Below are 18,018 nucleotides of genomic sequence, written 5' to 3'. Positions count from 1 at the left end.
TTCTACAGAATGCTGCCACATGGTGGAACTGCACAGAGGGAATAGGGTCTGTCCTGCTGAAAAAGATTTTTGGCCTGTAAATCTGATGAATGACATGTGGAAGTAAAGGCTATTTAGGGGTGTGCAGTTCTGTTACAGCAGTGAGGAGGTCAACTGTATTATCCTCTTTCTCCTCCATACTTAGTAATACCACAGTTCTCTGTGGCACAGCCTTGGTACAAGTGACCAAGCAGCTGAAATGCTTTTATAAAGCATAAGCAGCAGACTGATTGAAATAAATAGAATGACTCCTTTGCAGAATCTAAAGAAACCCAAATGCAGTCAAGTCGACTGCTGATTTCAGCAAAAGGACCGAGTCCAAGCTGCTGCCAGATTTACCCAAAATTTTACTTGCCACAAGTTTTAAAATAAAGATGCAGAGCTAAAACACAGCTGCTGAGTTTTATAGAGCTTAGCTTGCCTGCTGTGGAAACAAAGCTATCCAGTTCCACTCTCCTTCTCCTGAGCTTTTAAATCCCTTTGTAAATTCCCTCAAATTAAACACAAGGGCAAAGGTTTTGAAGACAAGAAATCCCTAAATGTTTTTTGAAAGATGGCAACCAGTGAAATACCTAGAGTGTAGGGAAAGGTTGTAGTGTGACCTCATGTTATCAAGCAAAATCTGTAGGAGGAAAAATGTCATAGAATGCTCTGTTTGAAGCACTTGTATGAATTGCCAKGTGAGGCGATTGTAGGAAATGATTCTTCTGTAGTTTAGATGTTCACTAAACTTCTTGCTTTAAAATCTATTTCTTATCAATGTTAAACTTGATACTTTTGTCTTTCTGCGTCTACTTGTAATATTCTGAGCAAGAAAGGACAGGATAAGAGAAAGAGCTGAATCTTATGAAAGCTGAGAGCGGGGAAAATGGCCTAAAATCCAATCACACTTTTGTAAAGCAGCAGATCTTGTGTGCTAGGTCTATTCAGGTCAGGTCTCTTGCACTGTAGGGAGAGGTGTGATTTTTAATAACTGCTGACAGTCGCCTTATGCCTAATAAACACAAGCTTTTTTAGCTTGATCCTGGTTTTATATAAGACTGGAAGTGCTGTTCTGGTTCACGGAGAGCTGATCTGAGGGACTTTGCTTTGGATGGAAGGTTTGAAGGTGACTTAAGAAGGCTTTGGACCAGATCTGTATTTCTAATGCTAACTGGTTCCATAATATGACTTYTATATTTTACCCTAAGAAATAGGACTGGAGATGATCTTGAGAGCTAATTTTGGCTGTCCCCAACACAAGGTCTTGCTTTCTAAATTATTGTAGACAGATGTTAACATGTACTTGTCTCGTAGGATAGGATTCCTCGTGTCTGCTCTAAGCAGTCTGTTGCGGTGCATCACTGCCATTATACCTGGGGCTGTTCCCAAATGTCTAGCCTCCATCTCCTATGCTGCAGTATAAGCCTATCACTTTTTCCTCTTTCGGGAGTTTAGGCTGATTATTTGCTGAACTTTGTAAGCTTTTCTCTTCACAATGCTAGGGGGCAAAAGAATTCCTTGTGCCCTCGAGGGAAGTGGGGAAGTTCTACTCTTTGCCGCAGAGTCCTCAGCAGTTCAAGCAGCTCCTCATGGTTGGAGGTCTGGACAGGTAAGAGTTTCTTGGGCTTCTGTTATGTGTCTGGTCTGAGGTTTGCTTTGATCCATGAGGTTTTAGAGACTTCCCTCAAGAACTTGCTAAGTGTTTTGTGATTTGAAGAGGGATCCTTAAATGCTTAGAATTTTTCAGCTAAGTCAGGCCTTTTAGCAGTAATGCCTCCTGATAAGTGGAATTGTATCTCTTTTTGATGGTTGAAATCTTCACTCTTGTTTTAAATGTAAACCTAATCTTAAGCACAGATATAGGAAGAAGCTTTGCAGGGACAGACTGCCTGAAGGGTAGAAAATCAAGTGGATGGTAGAAGCCTCACCAGCAGTAACCTATAGAACTGAGATGAATTTGTGCAGTTGAACATTATTAGAACAGGGTGAACCTGTACTCAGAATCTGTAGTACAAAACTTTTAACTGGGTTTATTTCCCCAAATAAAATTGAAGCTGGCCCCAGAGATTGAGCTGTTCATGAACTGCAGTGAACTGCAGTCTGAGTCCAAACTATGAGTTTTGATTGGCCCACAGTAAAGTCCAGACCTGAGGTAAAGTTGAGAAAAGGGGTTGTTTATACCCTGTCAAGGCACAGCTCATCTAATAGCTTGTCACATGCTGCTGGTGCTGTTACTTCCATTCTAACTTTCATGCTTTGGGGGGATGGGAACAACCAGAGCTGTGACCACCCACTGTGAAGGGAACAGAGCATGCCCTTGCTTCCCCCCACCCCACTTCAAATAATCAATTCTATAGGTGCACTTTAATTTAGGCTACTGCAAATTCCTATCTGATTAAGAGCGCTATTGCAGGTATTTTCAGGTTGCTCGCTGCTATCGAGATGAAGGTTCAAGGCCTGACAGACAGCCTGAATTCACTCAGGTAACCAGCTTATACCTCCTTTCACCTTCCTCATCACCCCACACAACCTGTAGTAGTTTTCCCTTCCAAGGGACCAGTTTCAGTTAGCCCTGGTGTTGCTTGTGGGGAGAATGTTGTTTGAGTGTTTCACAGGCACAGCCCTTTGCAGCTGGTATGGGACATGCACAGAGTGGCTTCTGTCCTTGGCTGACTGTACAGTCTCAGATGCTCATCAGCAGCTGTGGGGATTGTATTGCAGCAGTGGCTGCTTGATGATGTGCATCTGTGCCTGTCCTGCTGAGCTGGTCATCCCCTTCCAAGTCCTGAGATCCCAGACAGAGTTAGCTTGGCCTTTTCAAGGCTTTTTCCCTCTCTGTCCTTGTCGTTACCTCCTGGGGATTCTGGGGAGATGGTTGCCTGTGTCATAAGGCTGTAGGGAGATCACAAGCACAAACCCTCTGCGTGATGTAATCATGCTCTGATTCAGTGTAGTGTGTTATTTCCTTTTGTGCTTGCTTTAGAGTTGAATTTCTGCAAGTAGCTGTGCAGAGGCAAAAGCTGTAGCTAAAATGGAATGCTCCTCTTTGTTTTATATTTTAAGATCGATATAGAGATGTCATTTGTAGATCAAAGTGGAATTCAGAGACTGATAGAAGGCCTCCTGCAGTATTCCTGGCCTGAGGAGAGAGGCCCCATTACCACTCCTTTCCCTTCCATGACATATGAGGAGGCACTGGCTGACTATGGGACCGATAAACCTGACACTCGCTTTGGCATGAAGGTGAGGAATTGCCCCTTGGAAACTTGCAGGTTTTCTCCTCCTTTCTATTAGTGTTTCTGAATATTTGTGTTTAAATAATATCTACATGCTGTGGTCAGCTGGGGTTCTTAATGCTGTAACATACCCAACTTATTTTTCCTGTCATTGCTGCTTTGTACAGATATTCATATGTTAGAAAATAGAAGGATTTGATACATGGTTGTGGGAAAATGGATCATCTTAGAACTTTTTAAATATAATTTAGTGTTAGGAAGCAAATAATTTTGACTGTTAGGAGCAGAAGCCCATGAGGCATCCACAGATACCTTAAGCATTTTTGTACATTTTGCCCCGATGCATGCTGCTCCTAGGGAGCATACTTCATGAGACAGGCTTCTCTGATTTGTTTGGGCCTGCCTGCCTTTCAATGCTCTGAAGATATAATGGTTATTCCAGCTTGGGCTCATTCATTCTTTATATGAATCCTGTGATTTCTTTGAGCATGGAAGTGTCGTCCTGAGCAGTGATGCTGAAGGAGTTAAGACAAAGGTGTAGGATTTTGTGTTGTATTCCTACCACTACTACTTCTTTTCTCTGCTTTTTCTCCACTCAGATAGTGGATATCAGTGATTTTTCACGAACTTTGGGCATTCACTTTATGCAGAATGCGCTCAGTTACCCACACGGCACTGTCAAAGCCATTTGTATCCCTCAGGGGATGGTAAGTGAAATTTTTAGTTATGCCTTATGATTTATGTAAAAAGAATAAAATAACAATTTGAATTCCTCTTTCTTGGTGTGGAAATGTCCTTGCTGTCAGAAGAGGGGATGTTAGAAGAGGAGAACAGGGAAGATTAGGTGATAGAATATATTGTCCTCTGTAAGGCCAGCAAGAGAACAGAGTTGCAAGGTTCTTGGAGGCCTCTTGGGCTTCAGTTTGCTTCCATCAGGGATGGCTTCTGTTTTGCATCTGAATAATAAATTGTGCCCAGTGGCAAGAGACTGAAAAAGTGCCAAGTATGGCACAGCTCTTTTCTGGACTCATGAGAGAAAGATCAGCTTGCCACTCACATTTGCTTTTCACTTCTGTGGACACGAGTTGTTTCTTGTAATGAGAATGTCAGAGACCAAATCCAAGGCTCAGCACCTTGATAGATCTGGATCTATAAGCTTATTTGACAGCATCCACGTATTTTGACAGGGAAGCATATTGAATTCTCGCTCTGGGCATCTTTGCAGCATGTGCAATATGGAACCAAGATTCCACTGAGCACTATGTTTTATGTTTTATTTGGGGAGCAGGACTTTCTGGCCATGGTTTCTCTGATTGCTGTAATTCTGGCAGAAAATGCAAGTTTTTGGCTTCCCGTGAGAGGGCACTAAGCTGTGCATTTGAGCAAAATGAAAGTGAGATCTTTAGCTCTCTATTAGAATGGTCATATACTCAAGATCTCGTTGCAGGACCTCAAACCTACTGCATTTCTCTGCATCTGAAGGTCAGCTTGTTTTTTTTTCTCTTGTTCCTCCAGTTTGAGCTATACCCTCCACATCAACAATGTGATTACTGTCCTGCTCTGTAACCTGCATGCTGGAAGCAATTAGTTGGCATGATCTGACTCTGCTGACCAGCTATGTCTGATCTGTGGGCAGGGAAAAAACCTGCATTTAAATGTACTGCCTAGAAGGGCCTCTTGCTGAAAGGAACCTTTGGAGAAAACCCAGCTGCAGTCTAGTGCTACAGCCTTTTCCTATTCCACAGCTGTCTTGTGTTAGAAACAAAGCTTTAGAAGTTTGGAAACAGCTAGTTGAGTTAGTAGATTTGAATTATGGCCTGGCTTTTCACAGATTTTGCTGATGTTTAATGTCTCTTATCTTGCTCTTTCCCCAGAGATATCTTAAAAATAAAGATTTTGAATCATTAAAGGAGGCTGCAAGATCTCAGTTTAACCAGGTGAGACAAACACTGAAGCTTTGGAAAGAGTGAAGGACAGGCTGAATAAAATGTTATGCAATTGCAGGCAGAAGAAGGTAGAAGAGCAGTTTTTATTAAAGCTCTTCTGCTGAGAGCCGTTGCCTGAACATATCATGCTTCAAGTCGAGAGAGGGCAGCACTGAACTGAACATGTTCCTTGTCTTTACTGGTTTCCTGCATYAGGAAATTGTGGACGTTATCTGCAGGCCTGATGGAAGCTTGAAATCTCTGCTTACAAAGTTTCTTGACCAGGAGCAGCAGTCAGAGCTCATCCAAGTACTAAAGATGCAGGTGGATGACGTGGTCCTGCTGGCAGCTGGAGAACACAAGCAAGTGGTAGGATGCTTTTCTGGGTGGCTGAGAGCTGAATGTTGCTGCTGACTTTATCTGGCCTTACCCTGAGTCATCTCATCATTAAAAAGACTTCATCTAATTGTAATGTTACTTGATCTCTAGCTGTAGTAACAACAAATCAGGTATGAAGTGTACCTATTGCTTCTACTTCCCCTGGTCAAATTTTGGGAAGAAATCGTAGCTGAAACAAAGGCTGGATTATAAAACATCACATCAGTGCCTTGTTTTCTCTCACCTCATCTTAATCTTTTCTTTAAACACCCAACAAAGATTAAAAAAACAAAGGCAGCTAGGAAACTGTCTCATATAAGCAGATGGGGAGAGGGAAGCACAGCTCATTACTAGCAGACATAATGGGAGACTGTCTCTACCTTTCTCTGTTTTTCTGTGTCTCTGTGTAGACATTGCTGTCCAAGCTTTGGCTTACGACAAGGTGTCATGCTTTGCATGATAGCCAAAATAGTGTGTCATTCTTTCTGTGTCTTTATTTCTCTGTACAGTGAGGCTCTTTCACAGTTAATCCACATTTGTGTAGTGCCTTGATCAGTGTAAGTTCTGTGAGGATGGAACTTCTAGGGGAGAAAAATGGATTTTCTATCTCCTTATTTGGCATTTCTTTGTAGGGTTCTAATGATCTGTCCAAACTCTGGAGCTGCTGCTGCATCAGCAGAAAGGTGATGTCTTTTAGGAGACAAGGCAAAAGTGTATTTAAGGCAACAGAGCAACTGATGCTGTCTGTGATGCTGCTGTTATGGAAAAGTTTTTTCCATGGCCTGTGACTTCCCTGAGTTGCTGGCATTAATTTGACCCTTCTCATTCTTTCTCTTCTCTTTCACAGTGCTCTACATTAGGAAGCTTACGGCTGGAGAGTGCTGACCTCCTGGAGGCGGCTGGCCTGCTACTTCGTGATCCTACAGCTTTTCATTTTCTGTGGGTGGTAGATTTCCCACTTTTTCTCCCCAAGGAAGAGAATCCTACTGAACTGGAATCTGCTCATCATCCTTTCACTGCACCTCATCCTGCAGATACGAGCMTCCTCTATTCTGATCCCACAAAGGTAACTGAACCTTTTGGCCTCTATACTGGCTCTTCTACAGCTGTGTGTCTTGGAAAAATGGGGAAGTAGCAGCTCTTGTTACTATAAAAAGACATGGTGTCATGGAATTTACTGTATATTTATATCTTCTTGGAAGACATGCTCCCAGGTTACTCTAGGTGAGCCACTAACAATAGGGGCTTATAGAAAACAATTGCTTAAAATGAGTTTTATATTCTGAGCTCTCCCGCATTGCTTCAGGTTCTTACCAACTTTGCATGAGGATGTGTACTACTCTGTTTTGTTAAGCTACATGCCACCCTGAGGTGCTCTAAGCAGCAACCTATTCCCCTGGTAGCACTGGTACAGAACTGGGAACTTGTTACACTGGGACTTGGGGTCAGATCCTGAATTCAGACTGGGTGCAAGCTTCTCTTCAAATTGTAATGAGAAAGTCACAACAGAGGCTATAGAGGATGTGCCCACGTGATTTTTTTACGTTTGTGTCTTCTTGAATATTTCAGAGCTGTAGCCCTGCTGGGGCTTGATGTTTTTAGCACTGGATGTTGTCGGGGCTGGAATACTTTGGGGCAGCAGGAAAGCAGTATGTGGGGGAGACTTAGTGAAATTTGCTGCCCCTAGTGAAATTTGGTAGAAAATTTTCTCCTCTTTTGTGCTTTGAATCTCTTACCAAATTTCTGCGAATGCACAGAGCTCTGTTGAGCAAGCTGTGTTGTTGTATGTCGTGTGCTCATTCCCAGTACTTTGTTTTGTTTGTGCAGGTTGGCAGTAAATGCAGCCAGGGCTTGCTAAACTACTTGCTCATTTTTTTCCCCAGGTCCGTAGTCAGCACTATGACCTTGTGCTAAATGGCAATGAAGTTGGAGGTGGCTCTATCCGAATTCATAATGCAGAGCTACAGCGTTTTGTGCTTGAGAAAGTGCTGAAGGTAACAGCCTATAGATGTCATCTACATTCACTTGGAGATGTGAAAGAGTATTTCATTTAAATAGTCATTTAAAATCCATTAAGAAACTTAGGTGTGCTGCTCAGCTAGAGAAACCTAGCCCTGAGAGATGGATGACTAGAAGGAGAAGCATTGTTTTTTCAGTGACCCTTCTTATGTAACTTTGCAGGAGGACTCTGAAGTGCTTTCCCATCTGCTTGATGCTTTGGAGTTTGGAGCTCCTCCTCATGGAGGAATCGCTTTAGGTGGGTGCTCTGTAGCTCTGCAGAATGCAGGTGTCTTCTGACTTTGTTTTGATATAGTAGACTTCAGCAAAAAGCCTCATGTTTGGTAGCAAGAGCCTTGTCTCCTCCTGACAGAGATAGCTGTTCTGGTGTTGCTGTTTCACATGACCAGCCTGGTAAGGCTTTGTGGGTGTATACAGTCTCTGTAGCTGCTTTATGGAAAGAAGCGGAGCTCTCATTACCAAGTGCAGAATGGTTTGGAATCCCTCCCCAGGGTAATAATGTAGTTTATTTCTTACACAAGGACTGTATCAGGTGATGGTGGCTTTAAGGACAGTCTTCGTCTGCGTTCTACAAACAGCTTGTTCATAAAGATTGAGTTGTCTTTATTCTCCTGCTTACRCAGCTAGAATAGATCCCTACCTACTGCATGCACAGAGGCCTAGGATAGCATTGTACTTTGCACATGCTGGGTCACTGCCACAATCTCACCCTCTGTTTCACAGTCTCACAGGCCCTTCCTGTTTTGTTTCATTCACTGATTCAGAGAGCTAAATTAGCAGTAAACAAGTCCTCCTAAAGAAGGACAATGTTTTTCTGGTGGATTAGCTCCCTGATCTGGCTCCACATGGGCTGATGAATACTTACACCAACACAGGGGGGAGGTAGACCCCATAGTCAGAAGGAGAGGAAGGAGAGCAGTATTTGTTTAAGCTGTTGTGGCATCCTCTGAAGTCATTACAGTGCTGTGTGCAGCATTACAACAATGTTGTGTTTTTCTCCTAGAATCGTGCAAATTTGTGTGTGTTTTTTTTTTAAAGTAGCCTTTTAACCTGTAATTGCTCTGTAATTTCCCTTCATCCTGTCACTCAGAAGGTCGTGCTCTTCCTGAATTCCTCCTCATTGTTGTAACTCTTCTTAGCCAAGAATTTTGTTTGACCAGTTCAGTCGAGCCATGACAATATTCCTGCTGTTTACCTGCCCTGCATTGTTACGTGCTCTCTGCAAAGAAACTATCTCTATCTTACAATCCTTGGTGTTTTGCAAAATTTCTTGTAACATTGAAAACTTTATTTTGCTAAGTTTTGTTGCTATCTTGGCAAGTCTGTTTGCTTACTGGTTGAGATTAACTTTCTCCCTTATCTACTTCTGTTTTAATGTTCAAGCCCAGTAATACTATTTACTTTCATCTTCCTGATTTTCTGAATGAAAGGAAGTAATAAAAGGCCGTAACTTGAGTGGTTTACTAATTTGTTGTCTGCTTCCAGGACTTGACAGGCTGATCTCTCTCATCATTGGTGCTCCAAATATCCGAGATGTCATCGCTTTTCCCAAATCCTTCAGGGGACGGGACCTGATGGGCAATGCTCCAGACTACGTCACTCCAGAAGAGCTAGAGCCATATCACATTCAGGTTTCCTGGCCTGTTGCAGAAGCAGAGGCAAAGAAAAACTAACTTAAAGCTAGTGATATGAGGTGATTTTTTTTTAAACCAGGGATGATTTTAGCTTCTGAATCCTAGAATTCAATTCAGAAAACATCAGCTGGTATGGGAGAGTACAGCCCCACTACACCGTGGCAGTTTCATGATTGAATGGGGAATAGATATGAGAGCCCTGTGATAGGGGTTTGCTCTTGACTTGGTAATGGGAAGAAGTAGATAAGCAAAGCAGCAGAACCTCATTTTGGCATAGGATATTGAGGCAATTGGCTTTGAGGTGTCATATTGGAGTGAAGTTGGGATTTTTCTTTTTAGACTCCTCACTTTTTATCTATCCCTTGTAAAATATCTCTCCTCCTATCTGGAGAAGATTGTGTATCAGCTTCTCTGGTAAAAGATCTGTACTCCTGATAATCATCAAATCTCCATTAGATGAGAACTATTTGAACAGAGCAGAGCTGTGCTGGGCCAAGATCATAATGAGTGTTCAGTGCAGCCTACAGCTTCTCTCTTGCTGGAGGATGCAAGATCATCCAGAGGTTACTACAGGGAATTTGTATTGTCAGGTGTGATCCCTAACTAAAGGGCTGGGAAGGAGCAGGAGCATACATAGCATTTGCAACAGTTCTTATAGTACTCATCGAATGGGAGATGATCTGTTTTTGGGGCCTGTGGTCCTTTTGCTTTCAGAACAATAGTTCTGAAGTTTGTGTATTTGTAAATAAAGTTAATCTGGCAGTTTGGTTTTAACTGAGCTTGTTTGTGGCTTTTCTACTTGTTTGGCTCAAGAAGGAAGAGGTACCAGTTCTTTACAACCCCTAACCAGTCAAAGAAGTGACAAGAAATCAGTGACAGCTTAGCAGAATTGGCAGTTTTGTGCGAGTTCCACCTCCTGCAACTCTTAAGCTACAGCCGTGAGTGATGCAACAGCAAACCCCTTGCAAGCAGCCATCTATTCTGTCTGTCCCACACCAGTGCTGACTTGGTGGAGAAGTAATGTTGTACTGAGTAGACTGGGCTCTAGCAGCACTGCCGGGCCGAGCCCATTGGCTCTGCCCTCTGCTCTACAGCCCAGCAAACCCTCTGCAAAGGTGCTGCCAGTAGACATCTGTTCTTAACTTGGGTTGCATGTAGGCAAGAGTAAACAGAGAACTAGGGGGAGGGAAAGTGGAAGGCAAAGCAAGTGAGGAAAAGAGAAGCATGAGATCACCTGAATAAGCTAGGAAGATGGAGGAAAGAAAGAGAAGGGGCAGCCACTAAGTCCCAGGTAGGAAGGACAGCAGGAGGTTCTTGCCAAAGAAGATGCATGAGGATGTGGGATGCCTACAGTTCTTGTCTGAGCTGATACTGTACTCTGGCCTTCTGCAGGAGATCCCATCTTGCAAGTTCTAACAGATTCTGGGCTGCTCTGAGGGTTATTGACTAATACCAACTCCAAGCTGCTGGAAGGCATTACTTGGTAGTGCAGGCTGTTGGTGTTCTGGACTATCCTGTTTATAAGAACCGGTAAGGGAGGTGGCTTGTCTCAGGGTGGATTTTTTTTAAGTAGAAAAAGAGGAAGGTCTGGGAAGGTTTTCTTGAAGATTGGAAGGAAAGATTAATTTAGCATTAATTCTCCAAATCATGTTCARAGAAGCTAAGAACATTTTAATATGTGAACTGCAAAAGAGAAATGTTTGAAAAATCTAGGTTGAAGTGTTGCAGAATGGCATTAAAATGGAAGTAGGAATTTYTTTTTTACTAGGACAAAACTGGAAAATTCTATGCAATATCTGACAGCATGGCTGAATGAGATGGCTGATTTGGAAAGATTTTAGATGGGGCACTGCTTGAAGACTGCTTGGTGTCTAGTTCACAGAATCTACCTTGATACTTTTATTGTACAAGACTGACTTTAATTCTGAAGTGTTAGTGGTTAATAGTAGTGAGGACATGCAACAGCCATATGCAAGAAATGATCTGGTAACAGGCAAAAAGCTCTTGGATATTATCCACATGTGTAGTTTGGCAAAACAAGTGATTTTTGGCTGAAGCGCAAACTATTATAAATGGAAAAAAATGGAAATGTGCAGGTTAGAACAAAATGTTCAAATACCTTTTATTAGTTATACCAGAGATTTCACTCCTTTAAACATGCAAGTAATAACATAGAATACAGTCAGAAAATACAGCCTGAATACAACAGGCTGTATTCAAACTGCTTCTTTAGAGGAGGTAGACTTTTTTTGCTGGTAGTGAGAATAAGACATAAATGGAACTTGCTTGAGAGTTTTTTTTTTTTTTTTTTTTTTTTTTTTTTTTTTTTTTTTTTTTNGGCCTGAAGCAGGGATATCAGAGACTTATTTAAGGAGACAAAACCACAGAAAACCACAGTTGTTCTAAAAACATACAAAGTAGTCTTCACTTCCCCAGACTATTTTTTTATAGTAACTGTAAATATGTGCTCAACTTTTTTATTGTGAAATAAGGGATWCTGCATCATTTATTAAGTAATTGTTTACAAAGGCAAAAGTTGCTCACATTTAAGAGTGCCAGTTCCTTAAAAGCAGAATTATTATCAAATGTTAATTGGGTAACTGATGTGCTAAGAGGCTTAGATGGAAATGTAATGCTGCCTGGAACATTCTGGTCAAGGCCACTAGTTATAATGTGTGAACAGGCTGACTCAGACACATGCATATCCCTGTCCTCATGCAAGCTGTTTTTTGTAATGTTTGTTTACCTATTGCTATATTAAGGACTTAYTGCCATTATAAGTATGTGACACAGCTACCAGTAACTACGATGTTAAAATACAACAGAACATGTCATCTGAACTTACATAGTTTTGCCACAACTAGGTCAGTGGAAAAGATGAATCTAAAATTCATATAAGCGATCAGAGCTTGGATTTGTGGATGAAGGTACAACACAGTTGTGTGAATCTGCCAGTGGCTGTACAAATCTTGCCATGAAGACATTAATCGTTTTTGGTTTTATAGGACAAAGCTGAAGGTTTCATTTGGACTTATGGAAGTCTGATCTATGGAAAGTCACTTTTAATCCACAATCCAGGTATCATACCTAGCTGAATGTTTTGAGAGGAGCAAGAGCAGATACMTGTGGAAATAAAGGGCAATCATATTGTAGGCTGATACCATGTTTGTCAGAGAAAAGCTACTGTCCTGTGATCCTGAAAGAACATGTTAAACTCATTACTTAAGTTCAGCACAATGTTCATCAGAAACATCTGCTGAAAATACAGCTACAGCACAGCCATAAGCTTTCATGGTGCCTATGTGCTTGTACTCTCCTTTCTACTGTGTAACTGTGACTTCCAGACAAGACTAGGGAGAGATGTTGCCGTCAGTTTTGCTAGAAGATGCAAAGTCCCAGACTCCTCTAGGAAGAGCTGATTTTCAACACATTTTTCTGTTAGAGGTGTGTGTAAGAAAAGGTTGGTGAATCTATATTGCTGCCTGGTTTGGGCTTTTATTTTTTCACCCCCCTCCCTCCCTGCCCATGCAGCGGAGGCCTCTAGGCTCAGGCAGACTAGCTGTGTACATCTGTTTAGCAACTTCTTGGGAGGCTTAAGTATTGAAGGATTCTTTATAATTATGTTTTGTGCAAAGAGCAAGAAGTGCACAATTAGTGTGCACAACTTGTTCATTCTATAGGAGATATTAAAAAGACTGTCAGCCTTTTCCTCCCTACACACAAACAGTAGCCTCCCATATGCAGTATTTATGTGCATATTATTATTAACAAATAATACTGTCTCCAGATTGCTAGTGCTTTCCACATGTCATTGTGCCACTTCTGCTGTTTCTTCAACCTTTTTGATGAATTTATGATGGAAAATTATTATCAGCTTGGACACATGTGCTGGCTGAAGATTTATTTTGTGTCTTTGCTGATATGGACCAGCTTGTGGTGATTGGTTGTAGTTCTTCAAATAGTCTTCTCTACTCTGAAGAACTTAATAACCACATGGGATATGAACATTCGGATGATAGGGTTGTACAAGGACAGTACTTGCAGAAGCAAGAGTTGTGTATAAGGTCTTCTGCACTCCTTTAGCCCTTGGACTTGCTGGTTTTCTTCTGCTAGATCCAAGCAATACACCGGTAAAGTTGAAACACAGTTTGTTTTCTATAACAACTAAATTGGCAGAGAAACTGGCTCTGCATTTCAGTCTTCAGCATCTTTCAATRGATTTGACTGGAAAATCCTTCTGTTAGGTATACACCACCCTTCTCTTGTGACGTTAGAGGTAAGTTTCCAATGTGATTTAGTATTTTTTCCCTTTCAGAACAGTAATGTAGCACCTTGATGGGATTTGGTGAGATTCTCAGCAGGCAAAGTGTGCTTTTTGCTGAGAAGTTTCCAAGTCTTTCCAGAATGTTTCAGAGATGAGCAAAGCTGGGAAGCTTTTGATTTCAGCTGTCCCAGATGGCTCAGAGAGGTTTGACTGCAAGGGTTTGGTATAAACCACTACAAAGATAACTATTTTTAGAGCTCAAACTGAAGTTTAATCCTGTATTGTGCTGGCATCTACCATGTCTAGAGTTAGTTTAATTATAACAGAATTTCACAATAGTGTTGTATAATCCCACAGTGCAGATATCCAAGTTGAGGGTGCTGATTAATTTCCAGTTCTGTTGAAAACAGACCACTATTATAAAAGAATATTATTCATCTTTCATAACAGATCAGCAGAAATTTTGGAAGAATATTTTTAGCTCCTTGCAGCAAGATTTGCAGCCCAGAGGGAAAAAAGGAGGAGCCTACGACTCTGTACTGTTACTCCCCTGTAGTCTGAGTCTGGTGCAGAGACATTATCTAAGTATTGCTTTTTTTGCCTTGGAGAGCTTGAGGACCCTAGCTCTGACCAGACATGAGGAGGACAGTTCTGTGGAAGCCAGTGGAAGGTACTTGAGGGTGCAAAATAGAGCCAGATCGTGTGCTAAGACCCCATGTTTAGTATGTGTGAGCAGGAGGTAGTACTTTATGTGGTTGTGGGGGAAGTTTCCAGCAAGAATSACAGGAAGGTGCGACTCCCCTGTTCCGTATTTCACAGGCAGGTCTCCCACCAGCAGGCCTGTGGCAGGTATGGCGTSGGGTGAAACTGAAATAASCACTGACACCCAGGGTCTGGTGCATGKGAGCAGCCTCAGAAGAAGCATCAGAAGTGGTAAGAATAGAAGGATATGGAGAATTTGTTCTCCCAAATATGAGGGTATCTATTTTTCACCTTTTTTATACCATTAGCTGCTTGTAGGATGGCATGTTTTGACCACACTCACTCAGTGCTGTCAGCGTTTGTCACCAGCTGTCTTGTGAAGGTGCCTGGTGTACTAGCTGTCCCACTGACCCATGTGCTAGCAGCAGAAAAGGCACAGACGACTGACAGCCGTCTAAATCCTACTGGATGAAAATCTGCCACGTAAGCTTTATACGAACTTAACTCTGAATATTTGGGTTTTTGTTTTTTAGGTTTGTGTTTTAGTTTGTCATTTTTCTAAAGCATTGTTTTATGTAATTAAAAAATGCTGCTTACATGCAGTCAGCAGCTGTGTTGGCTGCGTTTACAGCAAGCAGAGCTATGTGACAGATTTACTCAGCCTGGATTGGTCGGATTTGTTTCTAATAATACCATCATGTTCCAGCTTTCTTGTTATGTTTTGATGGCCTTTGTATTTACTATAATGCTTAGGATACTATTGAAAAAAAACTATGTTGTGGACAGTCCTCTTAAGAATTTGACTAGTTATATATAGTAGCTGAACCTAAATGGGAAGCTATGTCATCATTTGATATTAGAGAAGAATACACAAGTTCCTTCTATAATCTCCATCTTATTCATCACTTCACAAACTCATATACTGTGTTTCCTGTGATATCCATTTTAAGCTGCAGTGTTTTAGGCTATTTCCACTCTCTTGCTGTGGAGATCAYAGCATATCTCGTGCATTACCGTCAGTGACCTTCTGTATACCTGTCTACAGAAAGTGCACACTATTGGAGGTTGCTTGGGGTACTTTTTTCTCATATTGTTACTTTTTATTTATTAACCTTTATTTTTTGCTCAGTACTGCATAAGTGTGTTGGATAACTTGGTTTTGGTGCAAAAACAATTATTAACCATGTAACCGTGTTTTTAGAGTCAACAAAAGCTATGGGTGTATTTATTCTCATTAATTAGAAGCAGTAGTAGCAACAGATTACACTACCAAGTTGCAAGCATATGCCAACAAAGTAAGTGATACAAAAATGTTTCTGGGAACAGTTAGTACAAGGGACATACAATTGCARTTTTCTCCAAATCAACAAACATAGTGTACTATTGGATTTTTTTAATATTRTCTTCTATTTAAAGAGTGATAGATTTTTTTAAAAAATACTCTCAGCCCTGAAAATGTTACTTGTTTGCTTAGCAATTTGAAGAAAACTGCAGATGAAGACTCTAGCTCTTTGATGGTGTCCCTTGAAACACAGACTCCTCATTTGCCATCTATTCAGTTACCTTGTCACTAGATGTTTTTTTCATTTGTGTATAGAGAAAAAGACATCCAGTACTGTTTTGTAAAATGGTTTTGTAGCCTGAGCAGAACTAATTTGACAGCAATTACAATGGCAGGGCTTGGAGTAGGGTGTGCCAAGGACTGTAATCTGTTTCCTTTCAAACAGCATCACTCTACTTACAGTGGCAAAACAACAGTGTTGAGAGCAAAAGAGGATTGATGTTTCTCGTGGGTAGTGCAGCCCCCAGGAACTGTGGAACATCCTTGTTTGAGGTGCTGTGCAAACATATCAAAGAACAAGTAAGCAAGGGGATGGATGACGGATTGATTTACTAGCTCAAGGTCGTGCAGTATCTTGTCCCAGAGGTAGCGGCCCTGTAATCATGTAGAAAGCTAACTCGTCACCAACCTCTGATATTTCCCTAACAAGGGAAGAAGGCTACAGCTTCAATTAAAAGGTACTGTGTCATATGGGTAGTAAGATCTTAGAATTTTGAAAGATGAGAGCTTGATTCAGATGTTTAAGATGTCTTGTAAAACCCCCCAACAATGTTTTAAATTGGAAGCATTTCAAGCTATGAACTCTTATTTCATATTTTCACTTTTAATATATTTAAGGATGGATCCAGAAAATCTCTTATGCTAAGAGAGGAAAAAAGAGATCCTTTTAATGAATGTAATTTTAACACAGCTGTCACAGAAGCACTCAGGACCAACCTCTGGCCCACCATCACATTTGGGAATAGCTTACTGGTTTTAGTATTGTTGCAGGGGCCATGTGAAGAMAATGTCTGGCACACTGTATAATTAATTTCATTAGTGGAAGAGTAGATAAATAACACTGAATATAAAAATCCATCAAGCCCAGACTCATCAGTTAAATAAGTACATTGACTCAATGATTAACATACAAAGAGGAGCTTTGTAGTCAGGATTGGGCAGGTTTAGCTCGGTTGGTTAGAGCGTGGTGCTGCTGATGCCAAGGTCRTGGGTTCAGTCTCCGTATGGGGCTATGCTGAAGGTTGGCCTAGATGATCTCCAGAGGTCCCTTCCAACCTTACCATTCTATGATTTTATGACCTTCAGCAGGAGTGACACCTTCTCAAATGCGGTCTCTTAGAGTTTATTGTTATACTAATACCAACTGAGCAACTTTCTGTTCAAACCGAGGTAGTGATTTTTGCAGACCTTTTTCTTCATGTCAAGGCCATTCTCATCCTTCTCTCTCCCTTCTTGCTCCTCACTGCTTCCTTGTCTGTGCTGATCAAAGTGTTTGAGGGATGTATGAAGGACAGCACTTCATTATTTTAACCAAGATTGGTTTTCACATCCAGGACACTACATGATCTCACAACAAAAAAGTTGTATTCTCAACTCATAACTGGCTACTATTTTTAAATAAAACTGTACTGTTCACAGCAAGGACAATACTTGGTACGTATTCTTTCTAATATAATGTACAGATAAAACCTCTAAAGTGAGTACAGTTACTTTTGCGAGTGAAAGCAAGTGGAATTACTGGGTGTATCTGCAGTTAGTTCATTGCTGCCATCTTGTGGCTTCTGCCTAGGGAGTTTTTAGAATACAGAAAAATGTCAAAAAAATCAAAGCCTATCATGCAAAATTAGGAAATGAGATGTTCTCTAAATAGCCAATGGCACAGATAGAACAGTTTTATGTATTTTCCTAGACAATTGCTGTTCCCTTTGAAATCATAAAATAAGTTGCCATTTTTTTCCTCAGCCTTTCAGGGTGGTATAAACCAAATGCTGGAAGGGTACAATGTGTATTTATTTGTATCTTCTATGATATTATAGATCTTATTAGGGTGGGAAGGCAGCACCTAATGCGCAATTCTGGAGACTTTTGTAGATTTTAAATTCATGCCCAGAAATGACATTTAACATGAAAACCTGTCTCTAATGTACATTCATGAATTGTTATATCTGTTGCTGTATTATACCATTATCCATGCAGTTATATTGCACTATTCATTTATTAAGTTACTATACCTGAAGGATTAGTAAAAAGGAGGATGAGAACTCACCAAAGTCTGCTGAAGGCTGTGTCCAGCCCTGATCTCATAAAAGAAACGAAGATGATGAGGGAGGTGAGTTGCTTAATGCTGCTCGCTTGCAACATGCAGGAGCTGAACATGACGTTGAACAATAGGTTGTTTGTAATAGAGCTTAACACTTCCATGAGATCTTTGGCAGCTCCTGCGTTTCACTTGACCTTGCTTTTGAACTGCTGTAGTTCCTTTTTTTTTTTTTTTTTT

General features: G+C 41.1%; 2 protein-coding genes across 2 annotated transcripts in view; both read left to right on the top strand.

The window, feature by feature from the left end:
* The window catches only part of DARS2 (aspartyl-tRNA synthetase 2, mitochondrial), a gene marked incomplete at its 5' end in the record, with an annotated part of 15,336 nt that extends 5,349 nt beyond the window's left edge, over positions 1-9,987 (top strand). Inside the window, 10 exons of the mRNA XM_085312135.1 lie at positions 1,524-1,630; positions 2,435-2,504; positions 3,085-3,264; positions 3,857-3,964; positions 5,132-5,194; positions 5,399-5,551; positions 6,408-6,626; positions 7,444-7,554; positions 7,742-7,817; positions 9,065-9,987. Of these exons, the coding sequence (XP_085168261.1) occupies positions 1,524-1,630; positions 2,435-2,504; positions 3,085-3,264; positions 3,857-3,964; positions 5,132-5,194; positions 5,399-5,551; positions 6,408-6,626; positions 7,444-7,554; positions 7,742-7,817; positions 9,065-9,252 (1,275 nt within the window). The remainder of the gene's footprint in view (positions 1-1,523; positions 1,631-2,434; positions 2,505-3,084; positions 3,265-3,856; positions 3,965-5,131; positions 5,195-5,398; positions 5,552-6,407; positions 6,627-7,443; positions 7,555-7,741; positions 7,818-9,064) is intronic.
* A 4,613-nt stretch (positions 9,988-14,600) lies between these two features.
* The window catches only part of RGS8 (regulator of G protein signaling 8), a 36,264-nt gene continuing 32,846 nt past the window's right edge, over positions 14,601-18,018 (top strand). Inside the window, exon 1 of the mRNA XM_085312125.1 lies at positions 14,601-14,662. Within this exon, the coding sequence (XP_085168251.1) occupies positions 14,648-14,662 (15 nt within the window). The 5' untranslated portion in view covers positions 14,601-14,647. The remainder of the gene's footprint in view (positions 14,663-18,018) is intronic.

This window comes from Rhea americana, unplaced genomic scaffold, assembly GCF_003343005.1.
Source record: "Rhea americana isolate MKP2758 unplaced genomic scaffold, rheAme1 scaffold_358, whole genome shotgun sequence".
In the NCBI taxonomy this organism is placed as follows: domain Eukaryota; kingdom Metazoa; phylum Chordata; class Aves; order Rheiformes; family Rheidae; genus Rhea; species Rhea americana.
Note: the sequence above shows the minus strand (reverse complement) of the source record. Positions and strands in the feature narration are given on the sequence as shown.